The sequence below is a fragment of the Ranitomeya imitator genome, chromosome 6, assembly GCF_032444005.1.
Source record: "Ranitomeya imitator isolate aRanImi1 chromosome 6, aRanImi1.pri, whole genome shotgun sequence".
Classification (NCBI taxonomy): domain Eukaryota; kingdom Metazoa; phylum Chordata; class Amphibia; order Anura; family Dendrobatidae; genus Ranitomeya; species Ranitomeya imitator.
In genome coordinates, this window is record NC_091287.1 from 14005174 (window position 1) to 14021906 (window position 16733).

A 16733-nucleotide genomic window follows, 5' to 3' on the forward strand; every position below is an offset into this window, starting at 1 on the left:
CGGTCACCGGCACCGCTGATTAGAGGAATGAATAGGCGGCTCCACCCCTATGGGAGGTGGAGCCGCTTATTCATTTCTGTAATGAGCGGTCCCACGTGACTGCTGAAGAGGGGAAGAAGCTGCAGCACAGAAGACCGTGGGACGGCAGGGACAGCGCGAGGATCGCTGGGACTAGGTAAGTATACCTCAGCGCCCTCACCCCCTCACCCGCCGACCCTGCCACCCACCTTGACTCGAGTATAAGCCGAGAGGGGCACTTTCAGCCCAAAATTTTGGGCTGAAAATCTCGGCTTATACTCGAGTATATACGGTAAATTTAAATTTAAATTTAAATTTAAATGAGGGCAAGAGCAGACTGGGAGATGTGTACGGAGGACACCCAGGGGTCCCACCATGAGAGGACCCTAGTTCTCCTTGACAAACCCTGAGCCATAATAACCTCATAGCAAAAGTGTAAGTCGATTTTGACGATCAGCTCGGCTCTAGAGGGGAGATCCGAGGACTTCCAATGTTTCGCAATGCATTGTCTAGCAGCGACCAGGACATTAGAGACAATGGGCCGGAGAGGGGAGGGAAGATCGGTGAGGGAGATGCCCAGGACAGCAAGTTGACCACTCAGCACCAGGGGAGACGAGTCAGGTCGGCAATCAGTGTTTCCACCTCGTTCCAGAAAACCTGAATCCGCGGACATGACCACCAGACATGGGACGGGGACCCCAAGGCGCCACACCCCTTCCAGCAGAGAGGGGAGGAGGACGGGGAAAACCTCGCCAAACGGACGGGGGTAATGTACCAGTGTAGTTGTATCTTTTTCACCTGCTTCAAGTGTCCAATACATGAGGAGAATTTAGAAGGATGTGTCATTGCGAACTGCCAATCTTCCAGGGAGGCCTCAAAACCCAGCGAGGACTCCCAGGAAGTCATAAATTGAAATTTGTCATTGGAGCCATAGGATATGAGGGCTTTGTAGATAATGGATATGCCATGGGGCAATATAGTGGCTGGCCTGAAGAACCTATGGACCGGGTCCTCTGTCAAAGGCGGGGGCGCCCCGAATGACCGACGTGATCTGAGAAAGCTACGGAGCTGAAGATATTGGAAAAAATCAGTGATGCCCAGGGAGAATCTTCCCGAGAGGTCCTCAAACGACAGAAGACCGTCTGAGCCAAATAAGTCCGCCACCCGGAGCACCCCACGGCTCTCCCAGGAGGAAAGAGAGATATGCCCGATAGCATACTCCAAAGCCCGCAAAGAGATATAATCATACATGAACCCTAAATGTGAGGAGCTAAGCAGGGCCCAAAGTTTAGCAGCACTCTTGATAGAGCGGAGACACGGGCCCACAAGAGGGACCCGAAGCAGCTGAAGTTCTAGGAGTAGTTTAAGCGAGTTCTGGGGGGCAGAGTGGGACTCGATAATGAACCAGGGTAAGCATGAGTTCCCTTCCCACCATATTTTAAGGGGCTCGAGGATCGCCGCTCTATAGTAAGACTGTACCGCAGGAGCGCCCAGCCCACCCATGGAGTACGGTAGGGACATAATCCGACGCCTGATCCTGTGTGGCTTCTTGTTCCAAATAAACCGATCTATAAGCATCTGAAAAGCTGAAATAAACTTCGCGGGGATAGAAAGGGGGAGGCAACGAAAGAGATACATAATCTTAGGTAGGAGTAGCATTTTAGCAGATTGTATACGAGCCATCCATGAGAGCGACGCATTGGATAAATGATCTATGCCCTTCCTGACCTCCGCAAGGGTTTCCTCACAATTAGCGCGAACTATATTGTCTAATCTCGTTATCTTAATACCTAGGTACGTGAAGCCCAGGGGAGCCCAAATAAACGCGTATTGTGATTGAATTTGGATCTGGAGGGGAACCGGGAGGAAAAGGGGAAAGATTGTGGATTTGGTCAAATTAAGTTTATAGTATGAGACCGCCGAGAATTCCGTTAAAATCGAAGTAATTGCGCTCAACGAAGTTAAAGGTGAGGTGCAGGTTAAAACCACATCATCGGCATAGAGACCAATTTTATGTTCAGTTCCCCCCACCACAATTCCCTTTATGTCCGCACTTTGCCTGACCATTGCAGCCATGGGCTCCATGATCAGAGCAAAGATGATAGGGGAGAGGGGGCAGCCCTGACGCGTACCATTCCGAATGGGAAATGTTCGAGACCCGAAGCCCGCCGATCGAACCGACGCACAGGGGTTGGAATACAATGCCATAACTGCTCTACCAATTTGCCCAATAAGCCCAAACCTCTCCATCACGAGCTCAATATATCCCCAGTGCACCCTGTCGAACGCTTTTTCGGCATCTAGCGACAGAAATACGCTGGGGAGACTTTCCCCCTCCACCACATCCAAAAGATCTATCAGGCGCCTGGTGCCATCCCTGGTCTGTCTTCCGGGAACAAACCCAACCTGGTCCGGGTGAATGAGGCCAGGGAGGACCGAGAATAATCTGTTGGCCCAGATTTTTGCATAAATCTTCACGTTGCAATTTAAGAGTGCTTTCGGGCGGAAGTTCCCCGGGGATGTTGGGGGCTTCCCTTGTTTGGGGAGGGTCGCTATGGAGGCCTCCAACCCCTCAGCCCTAATACTGCCTGTCGACAACCAATTATTAAAGAGGCGCAAAAGATAAGGGGAGAGGACAGAGAAGAACTGGGCATAGTAAAGAAAAGAAAAGCCATCTGGCCCAGGAGAGGAACCTTTATTGGCCTCTCTGACAATTTGCGCGAGTTCAGACTCGACAATAGGGGAGTTTAGGAAGGAGAGCTGCTCTGAAGTGACCGAGGGGAGATTAGCCTTCTCCAAAAATGCCAAAATTGACTCCCGCGAAGGCTGGGGAATCCCTGGGTCAGCCCCAAGGTCATAGAGAGAGGAATAATAAGATGCAAATTCCTCAGCAATATGAATAGGGTTGCACACCCGGGAGCCATCAGTCCTGAGCAAGAATGGGATCTTGGATTGAGCCTCTCTCTTCCTAACACGTCTAGCCAGAACAGCGCCCGCTCGGTCCCCCATTGCATAAAATTTAGCTCTAGTTTTCCTCAGAGACTTCTCAGCTTTATGGAGGAGCAGGTTGCGGACATGCATGCGGGCTGTAGAGAGATCAGCGGAAAGGGCTAGAGTAGGGGATATTTTGTGAGCTGTCTCGAGGCGGGCTAAGTCATCTAGGGCAGATTGGAGAGCTGCGTTATACTTTCTTTTGGCCGTTGCCGCCATCTTGATGAGGCAACCTCTGATTACCGCCTTGTGGGCAAACCAAAGAGTGTCGTCACGAATGTCAGGGGTGTCATTGGAAGCGAAAAATTCCCGCAAAGCCACCTCAATACCCTGGGAGTTAGATTGGTCAGCAAGGAGATGTGCGTTGAGACGCCAGTGTGCAGGAGGCCTGATGGCCAAGGGGTCTTTTAGAATAAGGGACACCGGGGCATGATCCGACCATGTGATACTGCCTATATCTGCTGAAATGCAATGAGGAAGAGCCACGTTGTTCACCAGCACAAAATCAATCCTGCTGTAGGAGCCGTGCCTGGGAGACAAGAACGTGTAGTTTCTCTCACCGCAATGCAAATATCTCCAGATATCATGTAGGTTGAAAGAGTTAGCCAGAGGACCTGCTTCACATCTTGACAGGGAAGAGGCAGAGCAGTCCATATCCCTAAACATTGGAGCATTGAAATCCCCAGCAATCAGCTTATGCCCATGTTGGATATTGTGTAAAATTTTGAAAACCCCCTCCAGAAACTTGAGCTGCCCTACATTAGGAGCATATATCGAGGCAATGGTGTAGGGTGCGTTGTTGATAAGGCAGAGAACCACAATAAACCTACCCAGTGGATCCGCAATAGAGCGAACCAGCTGGAAGGAGTTGGCCCTGCTAAAAAAAATGGCTACTCCCGCCTTTTTTGACGGACCATTAGCAAAAAATTGATGCGGATATAAACCTGAATGCATTCTGGGATTATCACATTCCAGCAAGTGTGTTTCCTGAAGACACAAAATATCATGGCGGGATTTGCTCAACTGACGCCACGCAACAGACCTCTTGCCCGGAGAGTTGAGACCATTAACATTAATTGAATACAACGAGATACTCATAATGATGTCATATAAACAGTTTTGCAGTCATCTGGACACCGATAACCTGTACATGAGAGCAAAGGACGCTTGGCCAATAATCTAGAGCATACATGTGGTAAAACTGGAGGGAGGGAGGAGAGAGGAGGGGGGACACATACAAGACCTACAACGAATAACAAGTAAACCAGAGGACCGAGGTCCATTCAGGGAGACCCTGAGTACAAAAGGTGAGAATCAAAAAATAGTTCACCTATGGGGCAAACAAATGCTGCGGATACACTCAAAAGAGGGACCCGCGCAGCATAAGAACGAGAAAAAAAGAAAACAAAATAAATCCGTGCGGGAAAGTAGCCAGGAACCATCGATGCAGTGGGCTCAGGCCACCTCCCAATCCGGTATAATGCGGGCCCTGGAGTCTCCGCCACCTCCAGGCCCAGACAGGTTCACAGAAGACGGAGATTCAGGAGATGAAAGTCCCCACTTGGAGAGCGCGGCAGCTGCGTGAGACGGCATCAGGCAGGTGGTGATCGATCCATCTTTGCGGATGAGAAGCTTGGTAGGAAACCCCCAACAATACTGGATGCCTTTCTCTCTGAGGATAGTAGTATAGGGGGCAAAGGCCCTCCGCAGGGCCAGAGTACCCGGAGAGAGATCTGGGAAAACAGAGATGTGTGCAAATCTTTCCGGGAGAGTTGGATTCTTCCTTAGAGCCTGGAGAAAATCTTCCTTCATTTCATAGAAGTGTATGCGTGCCAGCACGTCTCTTGGGACGGAGGGACCCAGGCCAGACGGTTTAGGGATCCTGTGTACCCGGTCAATTATGATGTCCTTTGGGGCAAACCGAGGGAGAGCTGCAGCTATAAAATCTTGCAAGAATAGTTTCAGATCTCCTGAAAGGACAGATTCCTCAATACCCCTGAGTTTAACGTTGTTTCTCCTGGACCTATCTTCCAGGTCCAGGGCTTTAGAGTGGGTTTTAGTGGCCAGGGCTTGCAGGGTCTCATGAGCGTCCCAGAGTTCGTTATGGGAAGAGACCAGCTCCGCCATCTTGCGTTCCAGGCGGTCCGTGTGGTTACCCAGCTCCACAACCTCCCCCCTCAGTTCAGCCAGCATAGAGCGCATATCCTCTTGTATGGAGGTTCTGAGGTCTCCAAGTAGGCCCTTGAGGAGAGCAGCGGTTACCGGACCGTCAGCTGAATCCGACGCCGCAGCGCCTGGATTGGACGCTGCTCCGCCTGAATGCAACGCTGCTCCGCCTGAATGCAACGCAGCACCACTTGATTGAGACGCTTGAGCGCTGCGTTGCGAAGAGCGGGAAGGCCTGGGGGAGGTCGGCGCCATCTTGGATTTTGGCGGTGGCTGCGGGGAGGCCGCAAAGAAATCAGGAATTCTCCTGGAGGGATCACTGGCGCCCGCTTTAGATTTCCCCATACACTCACCGCCGCACCGGGAGCCGGTACCGATATCGCGAAGGTGAATGAGGACGCTGAGGAGGCAGATATGGGCCGCTTTAAGGTTCCTGGCTGCGGAGCTCCCACTCTGTGCGACCTACTCCATTGGCAGTTAGGCCACACCCCCTCTAGTGGATCTTTTAGGACCCCTGAATCTTCTAACGGAAGGGATGATCTCCTCAAGGAATTGGCTACCGCACCGTCAATCTTAGGGATTTTCTCCCATGATTCTGAGTCTTTTTCTTCAAAAGCATATCTCCTTTTTGATGAAGAAGGTAGGGTACCCATTTTTTCCGGTTTCTTCCATTCTTTTTCGATCAATGCTTTGATTTTTGCATTGACCGGAAATGTTCGCTTCCTTTTTTCATCTAAACCGCCAAACATGACATCCTCAAGTGACCTAGGTGTTTTTTCCTCTTTAAGACCCATAGCAGTTCTGACCGCTTTAACTAATTTTTCTACATCTTCAGTTGGGAAACATGGACGCCCTGTATCACTATCTGAGGAGGAATCTGAGGACTGGACAGAGGCGGAAGAGGTAGAGGGAGACCGGGATGATTTTTGACTCCCTTGTTTCTGAGAGGCCTCCGAATCCGTAGACACTTTACGGCTTTTCGTCCCAGCTTTTTTGAGGGCCAATTTTAAGGAGTCTTTTATCTCTGCCTGAATTATGGCTTTAAGGCTTGTGGCAAAATTAGGGGTCTCTTCCTGAATAGTTCTATTAATACAGTCAGCACAGAGGTCCTTCTGCCACTGAACTGCAAGCGGGGCTTTACAAAGGGCACATTCACGGTTCTTTGTTTTGCCGCTAGATTTCCTCGACCCCTAGTGATCAAACAGAAAAAATGGACCCTGTTACCATAAGGGTGACATTCACGTAGATCACTCACCACCGCCGACCGTTAAGGGTACCGATTTTGGAGGCTGGACAGATGCACGTGTAGTGTCCTTCCTGGACGCTGAAGAATCTTGCCGGACGGGACGGCCGCCACTCCTACCACTTGAGCGGCTGCTCCTGTGCTGGTGGCTCGGCAAGGCATCTGATGAGAGCTCTTGACGCTGCTGCTGCTGCCGCTGCTGCTGTAATGGCGGCGGCTGCTGCTGCTGCTGCTCCTGTTGTCCCACTTCCATGTTGAAGCTTGTGGACATGAGCGCGTCTTCTGTGGTCAGACACCCTTTTATGGGGGACCACTGCACTCCCCGCCTCCTCCGGTGCCCAATAGTGATCCCTCCCCTCCTCTGCCGCGTCGCCGGAGTGCCATTCCACCGGCCGGCGTTTCTTCATGGGCGCCGCCATCTTGGATCCGGCGCCCACCCCCGACGTCACACGGCACGCCCATTCCCAGCGTGCCCTGCGCGTGACGTCAGACGGGCGACCCGGAAGCGGCCGCCGCACCTGGACGCCGGCAGAGGGAGGAGGGCGGTGCGGCAGCCACGGAAGGAGCTGGAACCTCCGACCGTGCTGCAACAACACCCGCTCGGACGCAGAGACCCGGGGGACCTGCGGACGGCGCTTCCAGACTCCCGAACCCGACGCACAGGCGCTGCCTGATTCTTCCACGCCGGGACGGGACCTGGGTAAGTGGAATCACCGCCGTGTTTCAGTATGAGGGTCCCTGTCAGGACAGGAAACCCAACTGAAGCGACCGAGAGGTACCGCCCTTTTATTTTCAGTAGGGTTTCCTGTCCTGGCTGGGCGGATCCCCTCTCTCAGGTGTGCCGTCATGGGGGAAGGGAAAATTCCAAGTGCATTGGAATTGCAAAAACAATTGCATTTCTGATGTTGTTTTTTTTAAATTGTTTCTACAGCGTACATTGTGTGGTAAAAAGCAGTTTACAATAAGATTCTCCTCGTCAGTGCAATTACGGCAATAAAACTTATCCAGGTTGATTTTTGCTTGTGTCGCAGTATTCTGAGACCTGTAACATTTTCATTTTTTGGTCGAGGACGCATCTTCTGCGGGACAAGACAATGTTTTGATTGATGCCATTCTGAGATAGATAGAACGGTGTTTACCAATTGGATTATTAATGTTAGATTGGTCTTTCCTGGATGTGACGATATCATATGTGTATATTTTTGTTCTATTTATTTTTAATGGGGGAAAAGAGGTGATTTGAACTTTTAGGGGTTTTTTTCAGATTTTTTAGAAGTCGTTATTTTTACTTTTCACTTTATTTATTGGTCCCCTTAGGGGACTTGAACCTGTGGTTGTCTGATTGCTTGTGCTATATACAAAGTATTGCTGCACCTAGTAAAAGGCATGAAGCTTCTCTCTCCCCGTGGCCGTTGGAGGCAGGTCCTGGCTGTACCCCCTGCCGGGTATGGGGCGACCTCACCCCATGAACCTGCTTCATACACCCGCTACACACTGGTGCTGAACAACTTTCACAGAACATAAAGACGGATAAACTATGCTGCAAATTTTGCCCATGGCCCTGGCTACACCTATTTACCAATTCTTTCTAACCTGGCAGGAAGAGCTGTCAGAGGGAGCTGTGATTATTGCATTTTTAGTGCATTTTTAATTTATTTTCCCTCGTATTCGATGGTTTTTATAGTACAGAAAAGTTTTGATTTTGCGCTTACAAAGTGGATTGACCAACAGCACTGGAAATGTTCAATAATAAAATGAATCATCAAAAATACAAATTGCCTAAAAATTGTGCACATAGTGTAAATATGAGCACTAGGGATGTGTCAGAGCGCAGGCAAATAGTGGCTCCATGGAGGGAAGCAGCTAACTTCTCCTCATACTTGGGATTCACAAAGAAAGTGGAAAAAAATTAAAACAAAAAAGGTAAAACCTAGAGAAGATGCACACGATAGATGCCATATACCAGTGTCTGTGACAGATATCCTATACATATTACCGTAATTCTGTAACTTCATATAAAAAAATCATTCCTGAGCACAAATAACATAAATGTCACTATTATAACTGTCAGGAACATGGGGTATTTAACTGTCTATGATCACGCACACTGAGCTCTGCTACGTTCCTTAAAGCTAAGCACAGACACGCTGTGGGCCTGTCCGCCCCCCCCCCCCCCCCACACACACACACACACTTCTCACTCTGCCTGCGTGTGTAATTCAAAAACCTTCACTAGAATCACTGAAGAAGTTTTATGGCTTTTAGCTGCAGCAGACAAATCTCCCTAAACTGCTCATTCCCTCCTCCCAACCTCCCAACCAATACCAGCCAAAACTGGTATAGCCATTTCCGAACTGCAGGGATCTCTTTTTTCTATTAACGTTATATATATTGGCACCGATCCAGGCAAGAGATATAAGAATTATATATTCCGGATGTCCATCGATAGATCTATCACTCACTGAAAGCGCTAGCAGCTAAACGCAACGAGGACAAAGTGCAGATTTCTCAGTAAGCGGTTCAGGTAATTACTCTGGGTTTACACTTAAAAGAATCCCCATGATATGGGGCACATTCTGATCATCGTGTCTTTCATATAAGAGATTCCTCCAGCGAGCTAGGCATAAAAATAGTTGTCCTAAGTCTAAGTAAAGAAGCGGTTTCAGCCTCTAAGTGATGTCACCACAGGTGCCTGGGTCTTAGGCTAGGAATTATCTGTGTGAGGCAGGAGGCTTCAGTGCCTTTTGTCCAGGGTCTAGCTGCTCTACAGATGTGACATGCATCTTGATGAAAATGGAAAATCTTTCTTAATTTGTTCATTCACAATGTGTCTCCTGAGCACATGGGCAACCAGGAGGGGAAATGATCTGAACGACCTGTAAGTGTTCTTTTTCAATTTTAATCCTTTTTTCATTTGTAATTGTATTGTACATATCATAATGTCTCCTTTATAATATCTTTTTATACTTTGTAAACACTGCCTACCTTTTTTTAGAGTAAAATATGCAATTTATTAACTTGACTGTCCTTGTTCTACAACGAACTGTCACGTCCTCTGAGATGAATTACGCTACTGATTTGAGTTGGCTCCGGACCTGTTAATACTTGGAAAATTGGAGCTGGTGGCAGCGTACATTGTTCTGTGCCATTGGGCATCTTTGTAGCGACCGGCGGCGTTGATAATTATTGTTCCCGCCTGTATGGGAGTAGTTATATTGCCCTTGCTGCAGCGTGCCCAATAGCCGATACATAGCAGGCAGACCTTCTGGCGACTAATTACCCTGGGTGCAGTACCCTGACTAACCTGAAGGTAAGGGGGCACCAGAGAGCTGCAAGTTCCAAACTGGAACTGGGAAGTGGGATATAGATAAATCCCCTTCAGAAAGGAACCAGGGGCAACCAAACCACCCCGATTCGTGGCAAATTGGTGTGAGTGGTGGGAGTGATAAAAGTATCTTCCTCATGAACCGGTTGGATCCGTGACATATTGGTGGCAGCACGGTGGGATTCCTGACATATTGGTGGCAGAGCGGAGGGATAATAGAGCATTAGTGACCTGGTTTGAGCAATCATTCCTTTCAATAAAAACTTGCACAGTTCTTGCGAGGACTTGGCACAAATAAGTTTGGAGAACAAGCATTGTGTTTACTAGTCCTGAGACAATTGTGTGTACGGGTATGTGCACACATCAGGATTTCTGGCAGAAATTTTCCTGACAAAAACTGGACATTTCTGCCAGAAATCCGCATGCGTTTTTTTTTGCATTTTGGATGCGTTTTTTGCACGTTATTGATGCGTTTTTTTTGCGTTTTTTCCAAATGCATAGAATAACGTGAAAAAAAATGCAACATTAATGAACATGCTGCTTTTTTTTACCGCGATCCGTTTTTTTTGCGGAAAAAAATGCATCATGTGCACAAAAATTACAGAATGCATTCTAAATGATAGGATGCATAATGTATGCCTTTTTAATGAGTTTTTATAGCATTTTTATCGCGAAAAAACCTGAACGTGTGCACATACCCTACTTGCGATTACCACCTCCCTTTCGCTTCGTTTTTCTATCCTATGTTTTATTTGGCAATGATGGCCACAAAAGGATAAGCCTGGTACACCCAGCAGAAGGAGGACACTCTTGTTGGAGTATGCACGTACCACGGCCTAGACCCCCAGGGCAAAACCAAGGCTCAAATGGTCACGGAACTGGTGAAATTTGAAGCAGACCAAGCCCGGTCTCAAAGCCCAGTGGCCGCAGAAGCAAGCACAAGCGAAAATGGTGCTGCAGCAGAGGTCCAACCACTGAATGCCGGCCCTACTTACAACCAGGGCGGATTGGACCCCAACCTCCTGGCAACCTTGGAACAACTCCCCACCGATGACCGTGATGGGCGTCTGCAGCAATACCACGAGAGAGCCGAGGGGGAGGCGGAGAAAGCCGAGCAGCAAGCGGAGTGGGAGTACCAGGGGCAGTTAGCCTAACTCCAGGGGCCGAGGTCGTCCCAGTCCAGCGATGACCCAACAGCACTCAGACCCTTAAATGGGCCCAATACCTGACCCCAGGACTAAGAGGCAAAGCTCTGGAGGAGTTTGCTGCTCTCCCGCCAGACCAAGATGAAGACTATGAGGCCATCAAGCAGGTCCTGATAACCAAGTACCAGCTTACACCTGAGGTTTACCGTATAAAGTTCCAGAACCTCCAACGTGGCCCACACGACAGCTACGGCGATGTGGCGCATGGACTCAGGACCCACTTTGACCAGTGGATCCAAGGACTGTCAGTGACCACCTTTGAGCAGCTGGGAGGCCTGTTGATCAAAGACCAATTTCTACATCTTTGCCCAGCTGAGGTGAGACAGTTGTGATGGACAGAGAGCCCAAGGACGTGACTAAAGCAGCACAGATTGCCGATGCCTATGAGGACAATCGTAGATTGGAAGTGCAGAAGCCAGTCACCACCAGCTGGAGAGGGGGTAAGCCTGCAACCAACATCAGTACCCCTGCCAGTCAACTCACCAGAGGCCCTGTCCCTGTTGCCAACAGCATCAGACCTACCTCCGACTTTCGCCAGTGTTTTTTCTGCAAGTGGACTGGTCATATCAGCGCCAACTTTCCGAAGAAGCAGAAGAACCCCCCAGCCAAGGCCCCAGGGCCTAATACAGCAGTTCTTTTGGTGGGTGGGGCGGTTGGGAGGGTGTGTGACAACGTGAAGCACGTCACCGTGGGGGGCCATGTCGCTACAGGCCTCAAGGACACCGGGGCTGAACGAACCCTCATCGGACCCAAACTGGCGGCCCCTGAAGAGATCATTCTGGGTAAAACCCTGACTGTCAGCGGGATTGGGGGCATCCGATGTCACCTGCCAATGGCCCGGGTGTATATAGATTGGGGTGGCGGGAGTGGGGTGAAGGAAGTGGGGCTGTCCGATAACTTGCCCACTGATGTTTTATTGGGGACGGATTTGGGGCGGACGGTTGTATACTATGTCCCTGATTCGTCTCCCCGATCAAATGCTGATGATAGCGATGGGAAATTGCATGTGTTACCTGACAATGCTTTACCGGTTAATGATGTACCTGATAATCATTTTTCTGAAAATGTTGAGGGTAATACTGAGGATGCTAATGATGAAAATGTGCATGTGTTACCTGCTAACCATTTGTGTCCCAAGGATGCTGTGTTCACAGGTGCAGGAGTGCTCAGCCACGTCGCTCTGCAGGATGGGATGGCTGAGGAACCCCTAACAGGAGCAAGCGATGGTGCTATGGGAATTGGGAGATGCATGGTAATCGTGAGGATGGTGATGCCGTGCAACTGACCAGTGCCACAGAGGAAGGTAACTGCCCCATAAGTAGAACTGCTCCTATGTTCGGGGTGGATGGGGAGGTAGAGCCCATAGCAGTGCCGGCTGATGGGTCTGTGGAAATCCCCGGGGAGACAGCCTACGTAGCTGCTGTATACTGCAGTCAGAGTGCCCGGAACGCAGATAACTGTCTGCCTTCTAGACCCTCCTCAGACACAGGCGTGACTGAACCAGAGCTGGACCCAGAGCAGGTCCCAGAGGGTTCCCGTGGGGAAAGCACCCTGACATCGCTTCTGGCTTCCCCTAGCCAGGAGTTCCAGGCCGCTCTGCACTCAGATGCGAGCCTGGAGAATTTGAGACAACTCGCCGAGACGCCCACCTCCATGACTGATAAGGAGAGGGTGTTCTGGAAACGAGGAAGGTTGTACCGGGAGACAGTACCTGGAAAATCCCAAAAGGAGTGGTTGAGGGCAAGACAGCTGGTCGTCCCACACCAATTCAGGAGTGAGTTGTTGCGGATTGCCCATGAGATCCCGCTCGCTGGACACTTGGGGATCAGCAAAACTAAGGCCCGGCTGTTTCAACACTTCTATTGGCCTAAGATGGGGACAGTTGTGTCAAACTACTGCCGCTCCTGTATCACTTGTCAAAGAGTGGGGAAGGCGAGGCCGGCTCTTAAGGCTCCCCTGATCCCTTTGCCAGTGATAGAGGAGCCTTTCCAGAGGATCGCGGTGGACATTGTGGGCCCGCTGGCCGCCTCCAGCAGCTCTGGAAAGCAATACATCCTTACCGTGGTAGACTACGCTACCCGGTACCCAGAGGCAGTAGCTCTGTCCTCAACTAGGGCAGATAAGGTGGCAGATGCCCTGTTGGCCATCTTTTCACGGGTAGGATTTCCCAGGGAGATGTTTACTGATCAAGGTGCCCAATTCATGTCTCGCCTAATGGAGGCTCTCTGTAAGAGAATGCAGGTGAAGCACTTGGTATCGAGTGCGTATCACCCACAGACCAATGGCTTGTGTGAACGCTTCAATGGTACCCTCAAACAGATGCTACGCATGCTGGTTGAGACTCAAGGGCGCGACTGGGAGCGGTACCTCCCACACCTGCTATTCGCTTACCGAGAGGTTCCGCAGGCCTCGACGGGGTTCTCCCCCTTCGAGCTCCTGTACGGTAGGCGAGTCCAAGGACCCCTTTGCCCTGTGCCATTGGGCGTCTTTGCAGCGACCAGCGGAGTTGCTAATTATTTTTCCCGCTTGTGTGGGAGTAGTTATATCGTCCTCGCTGCAGCGTGCCCAATAGCCAGTACATCGCAGGCAGCCATTCTGGCGACTAATTACCTTGGTGCAGTACCCTGACTGACCTGAGGGTAAGGGGGGCGCCAGAGAGCTGCAAGTTCCAAACCGGAACAGGGAAGTGGGATATAGATAAATCCACTTCAGAAGGAACCAGGGGCAACAAAACAACCCCGGTTCGTGGCAAATTGGTGTCAGTGGTGGGGGTGATAAAGGTATCTTCCCTGTGAACCGAGACAGATTGGTGAGATCTGTGACAATAACTTACATGCTGCCACTCGATGCCTTCTCTCTGGTATTCATCCTGCTCCTGCCTGAGGATCAACTCAATAAACAACTGCTGAAGCTTCTCATTACAGTAATTTATACAGAACTGCTCAAAGCTGCGGAGACAAAAGTAGATAGTTTATTACACGTAGGAGCAGTATTATAGTAGTCCTATTCTTGTACATGGGAGCAGTATTATAGTAGTTATATTCTTGTACATAGGAGCAGTATTATAGTAGTTATATTCTTGTACATAGGAGCAGAATTATAGCAGTTATATTCTTGTACATAGGAGCAGTATTATAGTAGTTATATTCTTGTACATAGAGGGCAGTATTATAGTAGTTATATTCTTGTACATAGGGGCAGTATTATAGTAGTTATATTCTTGTACATAGGAGCAGTATTATAGTAGTTATATTCTTGTACATAGGGGCAGTATTATAGTAGTTATATTCTTGTACATAGGAGCAGAATTATAGCAGTTATATTCTTGTACATAGGAGCAGTATTATAGTAGTTATATTCTTGTACATAGGAGCAGTATTATAGCAGTTATATTCTTGTACATAAGGGGCAGTATTATAGCAGTTATATTCTTGTACATAAGGGGCAGTATTATAGTAGTTATATTCTTGCACATAGGAGCAGTATTATAGTAGTTATATTCTTGTACATAGGAGCAGTATTATAGTAGTTATATTCTTGTACATAGAGGGCAGTATTATAGTAGTTATATTCTTGTACATAGGGGCAGTATTATAGTAGTTATATTCTTGTACATAGGGGCAGTAATATAGTAGTTATATTCTTGTACATAGGGAGCAGTATTATAGTAGTTATATTCCTGTACATAGGGAGCAGTATTATAGTAGTTATATTCTTGTACATAGGGAGCAGTATTATAGTAGTTATATTCTTGTACATAGGGAGCAGTATTATAGTAGTTATATTCTTGTACATAGGGGCAGTATTATAGTAGTTATATTCTTGTACATAGGGGCAGTATTATAGTAGTTATATTCTTGTGCATAGGGGCAGTATTATAGTAGTTATATTCTTGTACATAGGGGCAGTATTATAGTAGTTATATTCTTGTACATAGGGGCAGTATTATAGTAGTTATATTCTTGTACATAGGAGCAGTATTATAGTAGTTATATTCTTGTACATAGGGGCAGTATTATAGTAGTTATATTCTTGTACATAGGAGCATTATTAGAATATATATTGTTTTATATAAATTAATATCTAATTACAGCTCACTCTCTAGTTCTATATTTAACCAATGTTGATGACATTAGTTATCAAATGAATTAATTGTTTTCATTGTACATTTGCATTTCTCTTTCTGTCGACTTTTTGACACTTTATATATGTTTTCTTCCCTATTCTGTGTTTTTATATCCTGCGCTCTTCGTTGAGCCCCTTTATTCCTGGAATAGGAACTTTTCAAAGTCAGCAAAGTGTTTTTATGTGCAGACATGTTATGTGACATGTGACAGGCAGGCACGGGTAGATGAGGAACACGTGAAAAGAAATAAACATAATTATCTGCACTCTGCCTACGATCCATTTATCTGCGCGCAGAAGAGGAGCTCCTGAGACGATGATTCACTCAGTACACGTGTTGCTGAGATTAGACTATTTCTAGACTCTTTCTCCATTCTTGCCCATGGTCCGTTATTTTCTTACCCCATTGCCTCTCTTTCTTCCCAGCATCCATTGTCTTCTCTGGGTTCAGTCACTTTTTTATAGGCCCTTTATTTTTACAGCATTTATCGTTCCATATTTACCTATTATTATCAAAGATCTCAAAGCCGTAGATGTCCAGGACCCCGATAACAGTGTTCTTTCCGTGAAGCCGGACGTCATAGTTCTTCTCTTCTATCACACTGTTTATATGGCCGACGATCCAGCAGAATAACCTCTCGTAGAAAGCCTGCGGGGACACAGACCACAGCATTGGACAGAGCAGTGATGGGGGATATATTGCATTACACGTCCTACGATAGTACAATACAACACTGCTGAAATGGCCATTGTCTCTGCAGATGGAGAAGATGTGCTAATGAGAAGCATTGATTTACTAAAAGGAGCACGAAAGCCCCAGGCCCCGGGGTCTCACCATCAGAAGCAGCAAACATGGAAACAGTCCAAACAATTACATTAGACTATAGACTTATGGGTCACATTTGATATGGATTTCAGCACGGATTGCAATTAGTATGTAAACTCATATGAGGTTCTCCAGGTATAAAGCAGGTCTTGTGGGGTGTTCCCGGTATATGGCAGGTGTTGTGGGGTGTTCCCGGTATATGGCAGGTGTTGTGGGGTGTTCCCGGTATACGGCGGGTCTTGGGTGTTCCCGGTATACGGCAGGTCTTGTGGGGTGTTCTCGATATAGGGCGGGTCTTGTGGGGTGTTCCAGGTATACGGCGGGTCTTGTGGGTGTTCCCAGTATACGGCAGGTCTTGTGGGGTGTTCCCGGTATACGGCGGGTCTTGTGGGGTGTTCCTGGTATACGACAGGTCTTGTGGGGTGTTCCCGGTATACGGCAGGTCTTGTGGGGTGTTCCCGGTATACGGCAGGTCTTGTGGGTGTTCCCGGTATACGGTGGGTCTTGTGGGGTGTTTCCGGTATACGGTGGGTCTTGTGGGGTGTTCCCAGTATATGGCAGGTCTTGTGGGGTGTTCCCGGTATACTGTATGGCAGGTCTTGTGGGGTGTTCCCGGTATAAGTCAGGTCTTGTGGGGTGTTCCCGGTATACAACAGGACTTGTGGGGTGCTCTGCATATACAGCAGGTCTTGTGGGGTGTTCCCGTTATACATTGACTATTGTGGGGTGTTTCCAGTATGCAGCAGGTCTTGTGAGGAGTTCCCAGTATACGGCAGGTCTTCTGGGGCGTTCCCGGTATATGGCAGGTCTTGTGGGGTGTGTTATGATCTGGTG

General features: G+C 48.5%; 1 protein-coding gene across 2 annotated transcripts in view; it reads right to left on the reverse strand.

Annotated features, from left to right (window-relative positions):
• Positions 1-16733, reverse strand: part of LOC138641634 (unconventional myosin-Ig-like) — a 259855-nt gene that overhangs the window by 188839 nt on the left and 54283 nt on the right. For both annotated transcript variants that reach the window (XM_069729172.1, XM_069729173.1), the window contains exons 9-10: positions 15577-15722; positions 13782-13896 (exon numbers count right to left, since the gene is read on the reverse strand). In XM_069729172.1, the coding sequence (XP_069585273.1) occupies positions 13782-13896; positions 15577-15722 (261 nt within the window). The remainder of the gene's footprint in view (positions 1-13781; positions 13897-15576; positions 15723-16733) is intronic.